Below are 17,528 nucleotides of genomic sequence, written 5' to 3'. Positions count from 1 at the left end.
TCACTAGAGAAAGGCAGTACCTGTGCTGTAGACAACCTCCACAAGTCATGGTGGTTCACAGCTCAATGATTTACACAAGTACCATTCAATTATATACATAAGTAATGATCATTTTAGCATTTCTCTTTTCCATATCTAGTCTCATGTTTCACACACAGGCAATGGTCTACAACGACAATAAGAGCCATTTTGAAATAAACGGTTTTAAAAAATGATACAGAAAAACAATTATGGCATAAAACATACCAGCAAACATTCTATACTATCAGCATTGAGCTAAAGTGGTTACTATTTCAGATAAACATTCATCTATCCACATACGTACTATTTCTGATAAACAGAGCCCTGATTCATCTATCCACATAGTACTATTTCAGATAAACAGAGCCCTGATTCATCTATCCACATAGTACTATTTCAGATAAACAGAGCCCTGATTCATCTATCCACATAGTACTATTTCAGATAAACAGAGCCCTGATTCATCTATCCACATAGTACTATTTCAGATAAACAGAGCCCTGATTCATCTATCCACATAGTACTATTTCAGATAAACAGAGCCCTGATTCATCTATCCACATAGTACTATTTCAGATAAACAGAGCCCTGATTCATCTATCCACATACTACTATTTCAGATAAACAGAGCCCTGATTCATCTATCCACATAGTACTATTTCAGATAAACAGAGCCCTGATTCATCTATCCACATACATACTATTTCAGATAAACAGAGCCCTGATTCATCTATCCACATATCTATACTATTTCAGATAAACAGAGCCCTGATTCATCTATCCACATAAACAGAGCCCTGATTCATCTATCCACATATACTATTTCAGATAAACAGAGCCCTGATTCATCTATCCACATAGTACTATTTCAGATAAACAGAGCCCTGATTCATCTATCCACATACATACTATTTCAGATAAACAGAGCCCTGATTCATCTATCCACATACATACTATTTCAGATAAACAGAGCCCTGATTCATCTATCCACATACATACTATTTCAGATACAGAGCCCTGATTCATCTATCCACATACATACTATTTCAGATAAACAGAGCCCTGATTCATCTATCCACATACATACTATTTCAGATAAACAGAGCCCTGATTCATCTATCCACATACATACTATTTCAGATACAGAGCCCTGATTCATCTATCCACATACATACTATTTCAGATAAACAGAGCCCTGATTCATCTATCCACATACATACTATTTCAGATAAACAGAGCCCTGATTCATCTATCCACATACATACTATTTCTGGACCCAAGATGGAAAAATGAAGAGAAATGATTTATTTATTATATAAAATGAGAAGATGTTCAACTTCAGCTCTACTGTGTATTGGCACTTAGTCAAGCCAAAGCCTAACGTGTGTGAGAGCTCTAACTTGGTCCACCAGTTAGTTTCAGTGAGACGTTGATATCAATGGTACAGTATGAATGTGCTTCATCTTTTAGTCCGTTTGGCTTGTTTTACTACCGTATAGGGGAGAGCTGACCCTGAATAGGGACGCAGTCATCATGTGAAGTGGTTGAAGGCTGCACCCTATTCCCTGCATAATGCACTACACTGAGAACCCACATCAAAAATATATCAGCGACAAATACAAATCATGACAAAAACAAAGTGATTAACCAGTCATAACTAGCCAATGGCAATGCAGATTACACAGTAAGCAAACAATCGATCAAACACAGGATATGACATCATGGAACACCCTGCTTCTTCGCTTCTAGAAACTTTTAAAAAACACAAATTAACAAACTTAGTTGTACCCATCCATCCTTTTAAAAAATAATTTCATCTTGGTATGTAAAGCGTCTTTTGCATAAAGCCTGTGCCATAAAAATATATTTACATACAACACCACTCTCCTAACTCGGGTCTACTCTGGAGCACATTAAACATCTGATTCTCTGTCCAAGCTGTAAGTCATCAACACCAGGTTGTATATCGTGGGACTGACAGGTATAGTTGCTGTGGTTGGTCAGTGGTGGTGTACCGTATATCCTCTGTAGGCTGGGTTTACAGTCTGCTAGCTCACTCAGGGACTATACTGAAGGGCCCTTGCTCATTCAGTCTATAGGATCCATAGAGTCAGAGAGGGAGACTGATGATTAGGGATCACCCTGTCCAACTTTGGCCCAGTAGCTCTGCTCCTTTACAAGTATTTTGGCCAAAACGCAATAGTTTCCCACAGCTTCTCATGTCTCTAGGGGGAAGAGATATGTGTAGCTCTTCATGGTTGATACTGTAATAGTCTGAAGTCTGCCTCAGTCTCCGGTCCCCCTCATCTTGGTCTACAGAGTGGTCCCATAGCCCCTCCCCTTTCTCTAGGGGTCAGAGGTTAAAGGTCGGTGACTTTGTTCTCGAGGGCGGCGGCTATCTGCTGCAGCCGCAGGGTCAGCTGTTTACTCTGGGCGGCTGGGTCCTCATCTAAAGACTGGATGATCTGGAGGGAGGGAGGGAGGGAGGGAGGGAGGGAGGGAGGGAGGGAGGGAGGGAGGGAGGGAGGGAGGGAGGGAGGGAGGGAGGGAGGGAGGGAGGGAGGGAGGGAGGGAGGGAGGGAGGGAGGGAGGGAGGGAGGGAGGGAGGGAGGGAGGGGAAAAACGAGATAGGACACAAAAGAGACACTAGTAAACAGATTTTCCTGAGACAGCAAGTAACATTAATTTGTCTAATTTCCTACAGGATGTAGTCAACCAAGAGGATAGGGCCTTCAAACCACCAAACAAGGAAGTGAGTCCTAAGGTTCTTAACCAAGTGGATAGGGCCTTCAAACCACCAAACAAGGAAGTGAGTCCTAAGGTTCTTAACCAAGTGGATAGGGCCTTCAAACCACCAGACAAGGAAGTGAGTCGTAAGGTTTTTACCCCGTCATAGTATTTGCTGGCATACTGGTAGAGCTGGTGCAAGGCTGCCTGGGTATTCAGCGTGTCTGTGTGTTCCTGGAGAGCACAAAGAAGGAAGGATGAATTGTATTGTTGTATTCTGATGATGCAATAGAAGACTGCCCACACACAAGTACAAACAGATGTGAGTTCACGTGTACGTACCCTGGACACCTCAGCCAGGTGTGTGTTCATGTCCTGGTCACTGACTGGGACCATCTGCTTGATTCCCTTGTAGTAACTGAGGAGAGACAGAATGATAGAGAGATGTCTGATTGGCTGCCAGATCCTACCGACCTATCCCCTTGTGTTGTTTCTGATGCACTAGAAGAGAGTACTTCTGGTGTGTTCTGACTGCAACCTATTCTCTATATCGGCCAAGAGTACTGCAGTATCGGCTCATTTGATAGGCAGTCAATCATGAAAAGGGATGAATATGAGAGAACTCACTCGTCCACCATCTTCTTATAGGTGGAGATCTCCTTTGCATAGAGCAGCTTGTTGCTGGGTGATTCCCGGCTCAGTTTGTGTTCCGTCTTGGTGCAGGCGTCCATGAAGGTCTGAGCGATGACGGACAGCGACGCGTCCACCACCTCCGTCACGTGCACGTCAAAGATGAAGTGAGGGTTCTTCAGGATGTTCACCCAGAAACGCATGGGCAGGCTGGGGATAGAGAACACACACATTAGTATACACACCAACACACACCGCACCGCGCAGAGCAACCCAGCATGAGAGCAAGGTGCAACAGTCGCAGGCTATCCAAACTAAAAGCCAACTCCTTCCCATCTAATTTAACAAGATAACAGATCCCTTTTCCTTCTGCCTCACAGACAAGCTGAGTCACTCAAACCCAGACATCTGAACTCAACCCAGGAAAGCACAACTAAACAGGTGTATGGCTGAATGAAGCCTAATAAAGCAGCCTCAGTCCAAAAATAAATCCTGTTACAGTGGTGTGATGCTCCGCCTCTGAGAAGGACTAGAAGTGCTGTGTTATTAAAACGCTGACTGGGGGAGCCTGCAGGGGTAATCTGATCTCCATCTACCTCTGAATCAGCCTTGGTCCAGTGAATTCCTAATGACTCTACGGTCTGTCTGTCTGTCTGTCTGTCTCTCTCTGTGTGTGTGTGTGTGTGTGTGTGTGTGTGAGAGAGAGTGTGAGAGTGTGAGAAAGAGTGTGTGAGTGTCTTATCCTCCAGGTCACCTCGGGGTACACCGAGCTACAGTCTCTTTAAGAATTTATATTTGTTGGCTGGATGCTCACTCTCCCGCTCAAGGTCTTACGTTCTTCTCCCTCTATCTGTCTCTTTCCTCTCCGTCCCCTCTAGCCAGCTCAGCTTCACACCTGCTCTAACCTCTACAAACCTCTTCTTGACTGGAGAACAGGCCTGGGGAACATTATCCAGGATACTGGGGGAGAATTAACAAGCCTTTTTAGCTGAATCACATTCACTGAAAGCCCTCATTTAATTGGCTTGCTGATGTCCCCTCTTGCTGATATGCAGGAGAGGGGTGGGAGAGAGAGAAAGGGAGAGAGAGGGAGGGAGAGAGAGAAAGAGGCTTAGTAAGTGTGTGAAACAGGAGAGAGACATCTAGGAAGGGACTGAGAATGGAGAGAGGAGAGGAGAGAAACAGGGGAAGAGTAAGTGAGTGAAAGAAGAGACGACGGATAGTGAGAGAGATGTCTCTAGAGTCTAATGAATTCAGTCTTTCATCTCCTCATCCTGACTAGAGATCTTACTCTGCCACTCATCCCCACCTGTCAATCCAATACGCATCACAAGCACTATCTATATTTAATTAGTTCCCATCAACAGGAGTTCACTAATTCACTCTGATAACTTTCAGGGGTGTTAGGACAGTCAGACCCTAGGACTACAACATGGTAAGGAGGAGTCAGACCCTAGGACTACAACACGGTGAGGAGGAGTCAGACCCTAGGACTACAACACGGTGAGGAGTCAGACCCTAGGACTACAACACGATGAGGAGGAGTCAGATCCTAGGACTACAACACGATGAGGAGGAGTCAGATCCTAGGACTACAACACGGTAAGGAGGAGTCAGACCCTAGGACAACAACACGGTGAGGAGTCAGACCCTAGGACTACAACACGGTGAGGAGTCAGACCCTGGAACTACAACACGGTAAGGAGGAGTCAGACCCTAGGACTACAACACGATGAGGAGGAGTCAGACCCTAGGACTACAACACGATGAGGAGGAGTCAGACCCTAGGACTACAACACGGTAAGGCGGAGTCAGACCCTAGGACTACAACACGTTGAGTACAGTCAGACCCTAGGACTACAACACGGTGAGGAGGAGTCAGACCGTAGGACTACAACACGGTGGACTACAACACGGTGAGGTGGAGTCAGACCCTAGGGAGGACTAGGACAACACGGTGAGGTGGAGTCAGACCCGTAGGACTACAACACGGTGAGGTCAGACCCTAGGACTACAACACGGTGAGGAGGAGTCAGACCCTAGGACTACAACACGGTGAGGAGGAGTCAGACCGGTGAGGAGGACTACAACACGGTGAGGTGGAGTCAGACCCTAGGACTACAACACGGTGAGGACAGACCCTAGGACTACAACACGGTGAGGAGGAGTCAGACCCTAGGACTACAACACGGTGAGGAGGAGTCAGACCCTAGGACTACAACACGGTGAGGAGGAGTCAGACCGTAGGACTACAACACGGTGAGGAGTCAGACCCTAGGACTACAACACGGTGAGGTGGAGTCAGACCGTAGGACTACAACACGGTGAGGTGGTCAGAGTCAGGTGACCCTAGGACTACAACACGGTGAGGTGGAGTCAGACCGTAGGACTACAACACGGTGAGGTGGAGTCAGACCCTAGGACTACAACACGGTGAGGTGGAGTCAGACCGTAGGACTACAACACGGTGAGGTGGAGTCAGACCGTAGGACTACAACACGGTGAGGTGGAGTCAGACCGTAGGACTACAACACGGTGAGGTGGAGTCAGACCGTAGGACTACAACACGGTGAGGTGGAGTCAGACCCTAGGACTACAACACGGTGAGGAGGAGTCAGACCCTAGGACTACAACACGGTGAGGTGGAGTCAGACCGTAGGACTACAACACGGTGAGGTGGAGGACTACAACACGGTGAGGTGGAGTCAGACCCTAGGACTACAACACGGTGAGGTGGAGTCAGAGTCACACCGGTGAGGTGGAGTCAGGACTACAACACGGTGAGGACTACAACACGGTGAGTCAGACCCTAGGACTACAACACGGTGAGGTGGAGTCAGACCCTAGGACTACAACACGGTGAGGAGGAGTCAGACCGGTGAGGAGGAGTCAGACTAGGACTACAACACGGTGAGGAGGAGTCAGACCCTAGGACTACAACACGGTGAGGAGGAGTCAGACCCTAGGACTACAACACGGTGAGGAGGAGTCAGACCCTAGGACTACAACACGGTGAGGAGGAGTCAGACCCTAGGACTACAACACGGTGAGGAGGAGTCAGACCCTAGGACTACAACACGGTGAGGAGGAGTCAGACCCTAGGACTACAACACGGTGAGGAGGAGTCAGACCCTAGGACTACAACACGGTGAGGAGGAGTCAGACCCTAGGACTACCTGAGGAGGAGTCAGACCCTAGGACTACAACACGGTGAGGAGGAGTCAGACCCTAGGACTACAACACGGTGAGGAGGAGTCAGACCCTAGGACTACAACACGGTGAGGAGGAGTCAGACCCTAGGACTACAACACGGTGAGGAGGAGTCAGACCCTAGGACTACAACACGGTGAGGAGGAGTCAGACCCTAGGACTACAACACGGTGAGGAGGAGTCAGACCCTAGGACTACAACACGGTGAGGAGGAGTCAGACCCTAGGACTACAACACGGTGAGGAGGAGTCAGACCCTAGGACTACAACATGGTGAGGTGGAGTCAGACCCTAGGACTACAACACGGTGAGGAGGAGTCAGACCCTAGGACTACAACACGGTGAGGAGGAGTCAGACCCTAGGACTACAACACGGTGAGGAGGAGTCAGACCCTAGGACTACAACACGGTGAGGAGGAGTCAGACCCTAGGACTACAACACGGTGAGAAGCAGTCAAGTGTAGAAGAAGGTTGGAGGTACTGAACTATTGTGTGTATACAGTGTGCATATCTGTGGGTGTGGTTACATGCATGCATGTGTGTGTGCGCGTGTGTACAGTGTTCATATGCGTGTGTGTTTTTGTGTCAGTGTGTGTGTGTGTGTGTGTACAGTGTTCATATGCGTGTGTGTTTTTGTGTCAGTGTGTGTGTGTGTGTGTGTACCTGTTGGTCTTCCAGATATGGACGGTCTCCTCCTCAACGTTGTCGTGTTTCAGAGCCTGCTCATCCAGGAAGTCAAAGAAGTATTTAACAGCAGGAGGAACCACCGCTCCAGAACACAACACACTGCGGAAGAAATCATCCACAAACTGCTGCAGAGTACCCTGCAACACACCGAGGACACACACACATTAGGACACACACAGTAGGACATATCCAGAGCGACTTCATCTTAAGATAGCTAGGTGGGACAACCACATATCATATTAGGTAGTCAGTAGACAGTATCTGACAGACACGGATACAAAATCAGCTCACATTATGTACACCAACATACACTTACACTCACCCAATCAGTGTGTCTCCTGTCCACCCACCCAATCAGTGTGTCTCCTGTCCACCCACCCAATCAGTGTGTCTCCTGTCCACCCACCCAATCAGTGTGTCTCCTGTCCACCCACCCAATCAGTGTGTCTCCTGTCCACCCACCCAATCAGTGTGTCTCCTGTCCACCCACCCAATCAGTGTGTCTCCTGTCCACCCACCCAATCAGTGTGTCTCAGTCCACCCACCCAATCAGTGTGTCTCCTGTCCACCCACCCAATCAGTGTGTCTCCTGTCCACCCACCCAATCAGTGTGTCTCCTGTCCACCCACCCTATCAGTGTGTCTCCTGTCCACCCACCCAATCAGTGTGTCTCCTGTCCACCCACCCAATCAGTGTGTCTCCTGTCCACCCACCCAATCAGTGTGTCGCCTGTCCACCCACCCAATCAGTGTCGCCTGTCCACCCACCCAATCAGTGTGTCTCCTGTCCACCCACCCAATCAGTGTGTCTCCTGTCCACCCACCCAATCAGTGTGTCGCCTGTCCACCCACCCAATCAGTGTGTCGTGTGTCCTGTCCACCCACCCAATCAGTGTGTCTCCTGTCCACCCACCCAATCAGTGTGTCTCCTGTCCACCCACCCAATCAGTGTGTCTCCTGTCCACCCACCCAATCAGTGTGTCTCCTGTCCACCCACCCAATCAGTGTGTCTCCTGTCCACCCACCCAATCAGTGTGTCGCCTGTCCACCCACCCAATCAGTGTGTCTCCTGTCCACCCACCCAATCAGTGTGTCTCCTGTCCACCCACCCAATCAGTGTGTCGCCTGTCCACCCACCCAATCAGTGCTACATCTTCTACATGTTCCGGGTCAAATCAGTAATGTAGGAGTAATTCTGCACTGTGCTAAAGGTGTTATAACACTATTATAACTGCTATATGTAGTACTATAACTGTTAGTAGTGCTATAACTGCTGTAGGTAGTGCTATAACTGCTGTAGGTAGTGCTATAACTGTTAGTAGTGCTATAACTGCTGTAGGTAGCGCTATAACTGTTAGTAGTGCTATAACTGCTAGTAGGTAGTGCTATAACTGCTGTAGGTAGTGCTATAACTGCTGTAGGTAGTGCTATAACTGTTAGTAGTGCTATAACTGTTAGTAGTGCTATAACTGTTAGTAGTGCTATAACTGTTAGTAGTGCTATAACTGTTAGTAGTGCTATAACTGCTGTAGGTAGTGCTATAACTACTGTTAGTAGTGCTATAACTACTGTTAGTAGTGCTATTACTGTTAGTAGTGCTATAACTACTGTTAGTAGTGCTATAACTGCTGTAGGTAGTGCTATAACTGCTGTAGGTAGTGCTATAACTGCTGTACGTAGTGCTATAACTGCTCTACGTAGTGCTATAACTGCTCTACGTAGTGCTATAACTGCTCTACGTAGTGCTATAACTGCTCTACGTAGTGCTATAACTGCTCTACGTAGTGCTATAACTGCTCTACGTAGTGCTATAACTGCTCTACGTAGTGCTATAACTGCTCTACGTAGTGCTATAACTGCTCTACGTAGTGCTATAACTGCTGTAGGTAATGTAGTTATCAGACGGACTTACCTTGACAGAGAGCAGTCGTGTCAGGTAGATCTCAGCGATGGCTTTAGTCGTGGCCTTGGCCTTCAAACTTCCCCTCTTAGATTTGACCTCATCCAGCTCGTCTGCTGGCCGCACCAGGTGGAACACCTTGTCATCTTCCAACAGGGCGTTTTCTACAGGGACACCAGGGACATGTTCAGTGGGCATCAAACGGAAGACAACAGACTCAAACAGGGTTGGATAACCTCAACTCTTTTTTGTTTCCTCATGCAAAATGGTTGTCCATAATGAACACGACCCAAAGTTGAGAAGTTTTTCCAAGATGCTGATCTCAGGTCAGTAGCGCATTACCCACCCTGATAGTTAAGGTTAGGATTGGAGGACAGGCAGGCTGATCCTAGATCTGTGCCTAGGGATAACATACTGAGAATATAATGAAATCGGACTCACTTTCTTCATGGCTATCCTGGTTCTGGTGGAACTGGCGATGGGTGTGAAGCACTCTGGACAGCACCAGCGTGGCATTGTCTCTCACCTGAAACACACAGAACCACATATAGTTAACACAGTACCGTACCACATATAGTTAACACAGTACCACATATAGTTAACACAGTACCACATATAGTTAACACAGCACCACATATAGTTAACACAGCACCACATATAGTTAACACAGCACCACATATAGTTAACACAGCACCACATATAGTTAACACAGCACCACATATAGTTAACACAGCACCACATATAGTTAACACAGCACCACATATAGTTAACACAGCACCACATATAGTTAACACAGCACCACATATAGTTAACACAGCACCACATATAGTTAACACAGCACCACATATAGTTAACACAGCACCACATATAGTTAACACAGCACCACATATAGTTAACACAGTACCACATATAGTTAACACAGCACCACATATAGTTAACACAGCACCACATATAGTTAACACAGTACCACATATAGTTAACACAGCACCACATATAGTTAACACAGCACCACATATAGTTAACACAGTACCACATATAGTTAACACAGCACCACATATAGTTAACACAGCACCACATATAGTTAACACAGTACCACATATAGTTAACACAGCACCACATATAGTTAACACAGTACCACATATAGTTAACACAGTACCACATATAGTTAACACAGCACCACATATAGTTAACACAGTACCACATATAGTTAACACAGTACCACATATAGTTAACACAGCACCACATATAAAAAAAAAAATAAACGTCCCATTTCACGACTCTGTCTTTCAAAGATAATTTGTAAAAATCCAAATAACTTCACAGATCTTCATTGTAAAGGGTTTAAACACTGTTTAGGCCCTTCTCCCTGATTGCTCAGTTTGACCACTGTGTTCTTGGGGACCTTCAATGCTGCATCATTTTTCCCCCTGGTACCCTTCCTCAGATCTGTGACACAATCCTGTCTCGGAGCACTATAGACAATTTCTTAGACCTCAATGGCTTAGTTATTGCTCTGACATGCACTGTCAACAGTGGGACCTTATATAAAAAGGAGTGTGCCTTTCCAAATCATGTCTAATGAATTTAATTTTCTACAGGCGGACTCCAATCAAGATGTAGAAACATCTAAAGGATGATCAATGGAAACAGGATGCATCGGAGCTCAATTTCGAGACTCATAGCAAAGGGTCTGAATACTTATGTAAATAAGGTATATAAAAAAATATGTGTATATATATATATATATATATATATACACACAAATGTGCAAAAAATGTTTTTTAAAAACTGTTTACGCTTTGTCATTACGGGGCATTGTGTGTAGATTGCTTGGGGGATTTTTTATTATTTAAACTATTTTAGAATAAGTCAAGGGGTCTGAATACTTTCTGTATAGTTAACACAGTACAGAAACATATAGTTTGAGTTTCACATAGTTTCATTAAACTGTGAAATAGCAAAACCCAACATTTCAACAGAATATCTGGCATGCTCAACTCCAAACATCTTTAGCCCAGGAACAATTCAAGGTTAATAAAGCCAGCCAGCCCTGATAGATATTCACATGAACTATACAGTAAGCTGAGAAGATATTCAGAGAGAACACGAATACCATGCTGAAGTCCTCAGCCAGCCACTCACGTTGTAATGTGCCAGGGTGTTGAGTCTCTTCCACCTGCCCTCCTTCTGTGATGTCAGGTCCATGTCAGACAGGATCTGCCCTGTAGAGCCAGGCCGCCACTCTGTGGACGGGGTGGGAAGTGACCCTTATACATTAGAATATTACTGAAAGGTACAGTTGAAGTCAGAAGTTTACATACACCTTAGCCAAATACATTTAAACTCAGTTTTTCACAATTCCTGACATTTAATCTGAGTAAAAATTCCTTGTCTTAGGTCAGTTAGGATCACCACTTCATTTAAGAATGTGAAATTTCAGAATAATAGTAGAGAGAATGATTTATTTCAGTTTTAATTTCTTTCATTACATTCCCAGTGGGTCAGAAGTTTACATACACTCAATCAGTATTTGGTAGCATTGCCTTTAAATTGTTTAACTTGGGTCAAACGTTTTGGGTAGCCTTCCACAAGCTTCCCACAATAAGTTGGGTGAATTTGGCCCATTCCTCCTGACAGAGCTGGTGTAACTGAGTCAGGTTTGTCGGACTCCTTGCTCGCACATGCTTCTTCAGTTCTGCCCACAAATTTTCTTTAGGATTGAGGTCAGGGCTTTGTGATGGCCAGTCCAATACCTTGACTTTGTTGCCCTTAAGCCATTTTGCCACAACTTTGGAAGTATGCTTGGGGTCATTGTCCATTTGGAAGACCCATTTGCGACCAAGCTTTAACTTCCTGACTGATGTCTTGAGATGTTGCTTCAAAATATCCACATAATTTTCTTTCCTCATGATGCCATCTATTTTGTGAAGTGCACCAGTCCCTCCTGCAGCAAAGCACCCCCACAACATGATGCTGCCACCCCCGTGCTTCACGGTTGAGATGGTGTTCTTTGGTTTGCAAGCCTCCCCCTTTTTACTCCAAACATAACGATGAGCATTACGGACAAACAGTTCTATTTGTGTTTCATCAGACCAGAGGACATTTCTTCAAAAAGTACGAGCTTGCTGAGTGGCCTTTCAGGTTATGTCGATATAGGACTCGTTTTACTGTGAATATAGATACTTTTGTACCTGTTTCCTCCAGCATCTTCACAAGGTCCTTTGCTGTTGTTCTGTGATTGATTTGCACTTTTCGCACCAAAGTACGTTAATCTCTAGGAGACAGAACGCATCTCCTTCCTGAGCGGTATGACGGCTGCGTGGTCCCATGGTGTTTATACTTGCGTACTATTGTTTGTACAGATGAACGTGGTACCTTCAGGCGTTTGGAAATTGCGGCCAAGGATGAACCAGACTTGTAGAGGTCTACAATTTTTTTCTGAGGTGTTGGCTGATTTATTTAGATTTCCCCATGATGTCAAGCAAAGAGGCACTGAGTTTGAAGGTAGGCCTTGAAATACATCCACAGGTACACCTCCAACTGACTCAAATGATGTCAATTAGCCTATCAGAAGCTTCTAATGCCATGACATAATTTTCTGGAAATTCCAAAACTGTTTAAAGGCACAGTCAACTTAGTGTATGTAAACTTCTGAGCCACTGGAATTGTGATACAGTGAATTATAAGTGAAATAATCTGTCAGTAAACAATTGTTGGAAATATTAGTTGTGTCATGCACAAAGTAGATGTCTTAACCAACTTGCCAAAACTATAGTTTGTTAACAAGAAATGTGTGGAGTGGTTGAAAAACGAGTTTTAATGACTCCAACCTTAGTGTATGTAAACGTCTGACTTCAACTGTATGTAGACTAACGTACATGCAAAAATATCAAACTCATTGTTGTTCCCCCAACTCTTAGCACAGGATAACAGTGGTAGAACCATGTGTGTTCTCACCAAGAGCAACACTGTCCACCTTGGGTCTCTGTGAGTAGGGCAGGTTGCGGTACACCTGTTCAATGATCTTCTCCTTCACCTGAGAGATGGTGTCACAGTTTAGCACCTTCACCGGCGTCACGTCTGGTCCCTCGCCGTGCACCAGCACCTGCAGGGTCTGGTTGGACACACACAGCTGTCAATCATCTATCATCCAGAATCACACTGACCTCATGATTAGGTCACACCCATTTGTTTTGGTACATGCTAGCAACATGTTGGGTACAGCTGTCTTAAACAGCATTCTGTAGATTCATTTGCCTTGTGTGTATTGATTATCGGACTAAAATACGGTTTATTGCCTAAATGAATGAAAAACAGCATGGGGAGAGAAGACTTGAAACATGATGTCTCTCTATCAGTTTTCCCATAAATCACTGAGCTGATTTCTCATCCAGATGATGACACGCTGTTTTCACAGAAGTCAATTACGAGAGCCAATCATATTACAGGGTCCGTTAAACCAACCTTATCAGTGGAGTCTGATGGAAACATTTACCTCTAGCCCATCTCTGCTCCTTATTGAGCTCTCTCTCAACGCCCTCTCTGTCTCTCTCCGCCCTCTCTGTCTCTCTCCGCCCTCTCTGTCTCTCCGCCCTCTCTGTCTCTCAACGCCCTCTCTGTCTCTCAACGCCCTCTCTGTCTCTCAACGCCCTCTCTGTCTCTCAACGCCTCTCTCTGTCTCTCAACGCCCTCTCTGTCTCTCAACGCCCTCTCTGTCTCTCAACGCCCTCTCTGTCTCTCAACGCCCTCTCTGTCTCTCAACGCCCTCTCTGTCTCTCAACGCCCTCTCTGTCTCTCAACGCCCTCTCTGTCTCTCAACGCCCTCTCTGTCTCTCAACGCCCTCTGTCTCCCTCTCTGTCTCTCCGCCCTCTCTGTCTCTCAACGCCCTCTCTGTCTCTCAACGCCCTCTGTCTGCCCTCTCTCAACGCCCTCTCTGTCTCTCAACGCCCTCTGTCTCTCCGCCCTCTGTCTCAACGCCCTCTCTGTCTCTCCGCCCTCTCTGTCTCTCCGCCCTCTCTCTCCGCCCTCTCTGTCTCAACCGCCCTCTCTGTCTCTCCGCCCTCTGTCTGTCTCCGCCCTCTGTCTCCGCTCTCTGTCTCTCCAGCCCTCTCTGTCTCTCCGCCCTCTCTGTCTCTCCGCCCTCTCTGCCTCTCTGTCTCTCAGCCCTCTCTGTCTCTCCGCCCTCTGTGTCTCTCTGTCTCTCAATTGCCCTCTCTGTCTCTCCGCTGTCTCTCCGCCCTCTCTGTCTCTCCGCCCTCTCTGTCTCTCCGCGCCTCTCTGTCTCTCCGCGCCTCTCTGTCTCTCCGCCCTCTCTGTCTCTCAACGCCCTCTCTGTCTCTCCGCCCTCTCTGTCTCTCCGCCCTCTCTGTCTCTCCGCCCTCTCTGTCTCTCTCTCCTCACTGAGCTTTGACACACTCTGCTCAAAGTCAATATTCCATGTGATGTTAGTGGACATCTACAGTCACTATGTGTCCTGGGTCAAGTCCGCATCACAATAATACACAGAGTGAGAACATCCACAGAGGAGCAGGTACCAGTGTGAGTAGAGGGCATTAGGACTGGATCACAGGAGCCAGAGGAGATGGTTAGACGTGATAAGACAGCCAGTGTTCTTGTATTGAGGGCTTCCCCTGTCGTAGAATTACAAAATCAGTAGTAGAGTGGTTATAGCTGGAGAATCCAGTTCACTCAAAATGGCTGCTGGTTCACCCAGCATGGAGTGCTGCTTTGAATAGGAAAATCTCTTCTATTAATTGTAATTCTTTGAGGGTGCAGTACAGTGTGTAGTAACCAGGAGGCAGTACTCCACTAGGATCCCCGTGTCATTCAGAGTGTACCTACCAGGACGCAGTACTCCACGTCGTCCCCTAGGAGCCCCGTGTCGTTCAGAGTGTACCTACCAGGACGCAGTACTCCACGTCGTCCCCTAGGAGCCCCGTGTCGTTCAGAGTGTACCTACCAGGACGCAGTACTCCACGTCGTCCCCTAGGAGCCCCGTGTCGTTCAGAGTGTACTCACCAGGACGCTGTACTCAACGTCGTCCCCTAGGAGTCCCGTGTCGTTCAGAGTGTACTCACCAGGACGCAGTACTCCACGTCGTCCCCTAGGAGCCCCGTGTCATTCAGAGTGTACTTGGCCTTCTTCATCTTAGCGTCCACTGGGCCCTTCTCTACCTGGTGCTTGATGGCCTTGAACAACTTGTATAGGGGTTCGCCCGCAGAGTCCTACACACACAAAGTGAAGATGCACACACACACACAGCGAGAGGGCAGTGAGCTCATCAGTTCTAATGAGACCATTCTCTCAGTGTAATTACTGAAGATACGGCTCCATGTTCACTGTCACACATGACTGATTGTTTAAAGAGCGCTTTAATCCAAAAATCAATAAGACCAAATAAATTGGAACATTTCATCTAAAACATTAGAAGAAATGGAGAGCGAGAGGAGCGAGAGAGAGGAGCGAGAGAGAAGAGCGAGAGAGAGGAGCGAGAGAGAAGAGCGAGAGAGAAGAGCGAGAGAGAAGAGCGAGAGAGAAGAGCGAGAGAGAAGAGCGAGAGAGAAGAGCGAGAGAGAAGAGCGAGAGAGAAGAGCGAGAGAGAAGAGCGAGCGAGAGAAGAGCGAAGAAAAGCGAAGAAAGAGCGAGAGAGAAGAGCGAGAGAGAAGAGCGAGAGAGAAGAGCGAGAGAGAAGAGCGATCGAGAGAGAAGAGAGCGAGAGAGAGCGAGAGAGAGCGAGAGAGAAGAGCGAGAGAGAGAGAAGAGAGAGAGAGAGAGAGAAGAGCGAGAGAGAAGAAGAGAGAGAAGAGCGAGAGAGAAGAGCGAGAGAGAAGAGCGAGAGAGAGAGCGAGAGAGAAGAGCGAGAGAGAAGAGCGAGAGAGAAGAGCGAGAGAGAGAGCGAGAGAGAAGAGCGAGAGAGAGCGAGCGAGAGAGAAGAGCGAGAGAGAAGAGCGAGAGAGAGCGAGAGAGAAGAGCGAGAGAGAAGAGCGAGAGAGAGAGCGAGAGAGAGAGAGCGAGAGAGAAGAGCGAGAGAGAGAGCGAGAGAGAAGAGCGAGAGAGAAGAGCGAGAGAGAAGAGCGAGAGAGAAGAGCGAGAGAGAAGAGCGAGAGAGAAGAGCGAGAGAGAAGAGCGAGAGAGAAGAGCGAGAGAAGAGCGAGAGAGAAGAGCGAGAGAGAAGAGCGAGAGAGAAGAGCGAGAGAGAAGAGCGAGAGAGAAGAGCGAGAGAGAAGAGCGAGAGAGAAGAGCGAGAGAGAAGAGCGAGAGAGAAGAGCGAGAGAGAAGAGCGAGAGAGAAGAGCGAGAGAGAAGAGCGAGAGAGAAGAGCGAGAGAGAAGAGCGAGCGAGAGAGAGCGAGAGAGAGCGAGAGAGAAGAGCGAGAGAGAGAGCGAGAGAGAAGAGCGAGAGAGAAGAGCGAGAGAGAAGAGCGAGAGAGAAGAGCGAGAGAAGAGCGAGAGAGAGAGCGAGAGAGAAGAGCGAGAGAGAAGAGCGAGAGAGAAGAGCCTCTCCAGAAGAGCGAGAGAGAAGAGCGAGAGAGAAGAGCGAAGAGAGCGAGAGAGAAGAGCGAGAGAGAAGAGCGAGAGAGAAGAGCGAGAGAGAAGAGCGAGAGAGAGCGAGAGAGAAGAGCGAGAGAGAAGAGCGAGAGAGAAGAGCGAGAGAGAAGAGCGAGAGAGAAGAGCGAGAGAGAAGAGCGAGAGAGAAGAGCGAGAGAGAGAAGAGCGAGAGAGAAGAGCGAGAGAGAGAGCGAGAGAGAAGCGAGAGAGAAGAGCGAGAGAGAAGAGCGAGAGAGAAGAGCGAGAGAGAAGAGCGAGAGAGAAGAGCGAGAAGAGCGAGAGAGAAGAGAGAGAGAGAGCGAGAGAGAAGAGCGAGAGAGAAGAGCGAGAGAGAGAGAGAGAGAGAGAAGAGAGAGCGAGAGAGAAGAGCGAGAGAGAAGAGAAGAGCGAGAGAAAGAGCGAGAGAGAAGAGCGAAGAGAAGAGCGAGAGAGAGAGAAGAGCGAGAGAGAGAGAGAGCGAGAGAAGAAGAGAAGAGCCTGAGAGCGAGAGAGAAGAGCGAGAGAGAAGAAGAGTCGAGAGTTAAAGAGCGAGAGAGAAGAGCGAGAGAAGAGCGAGAGAAGAGCGAGAGAGAAGAATGAACTGAGTCGAGAGAGAAGAGCGTTAGAGAGACAGTCGAGAGTTAACTACTGCGAGAGAGAAGACACACAGTCAACATGTTAACTACTGTCTCTGAGAGAGAAGAGCTGTACACACACAGTCAACATGTTAACTACTGAGAGACCTGCGAGAGAGAACATGTTAACTAGAAGAGCTGACACACAGTCAGACAGAACTACTGTCTCTGAGAGAGAAGAGCGAGAGAGAAGA

General features: G+C 47.3%; 1 protein-coding gene across 1 annotated transcript in view; it reads right to left on the bottom strand.

The window, feature by feature from the left end:
• Positions 1 to 919: 919 nt before the first annotated feature.
• Positions 920 to 17,528, bottom strand: part of LOC112217229 (plexin-B2-like) — a 186,203-nt gene continuing 169,594 nt past the window's right edge. Inside the window, exons 29-38 of the mRNA XM_042317554.1 lie at positions 15,252 to 15,398; positions 13,131 to 13,287; positions 11,316 to 11,416; positions 9,615 to 9,699; positions 9,186 to 9,337; positions 7,251 to 7,411; positions 3,376 to 3,588; positions 3,091 to 3,166; positions 2,908 to 2,982; positions 920 to 2,486 (exon numbers count right to left, since the gene is read on the bottom strand). Of these exons, the coding sequence (XP_042173488.1) occupies positions 2,382 to 2,486; positions 2,908 to 2,982; positions 3,091 to 3,166; positions 3,376 to 3,588; positions 7,251 to 7,411; positions 9,186 to 9,337; positions 9,615 to 9,699; positions 11,316 to 11,416; positions 13,131 to 13,287; positions 15,252 to 15,398 (1,272 nt within the window). The 3' untranslated portion in view covers positions 920 to 2,381. The remainder of the gene's footprint in view (positions 2,487 to 2,907; positions 2,983 to 3,090; positions 3,167 to 3,375; positions 3,589 to 7,250; positions 7,412 to 9,185; positions 9,338 to 9,614; positions 9,700 to 11,315; positions 11,417 to 13,130; positions 13,288 to 15,251; positions 15,399 to 17,528) is intronic.

Source organism: Oncorhynchus tshawytscha, unplaced genomic scaffold, assembly GCF_018296145.1.
Source record: "Oncorhynchus tshawytscha isolate Ot180627B unplaced genomic scaffold, Otsh_v2.0 Un_contig_2591_pilon_pilon, whole genome shotgun sequence".
Classification (NCBI taxonomy): domain Eukaryota; kingdom Metazoa; phylum Chordata; class Actinopteri; order Salmoniformes; family Salmonidae; genus Oncorhynchus; species Oncorhynchus tshawytscha.
This window is presented reverse-complemented; position numbering and strand designations above follow the sequence as displayed.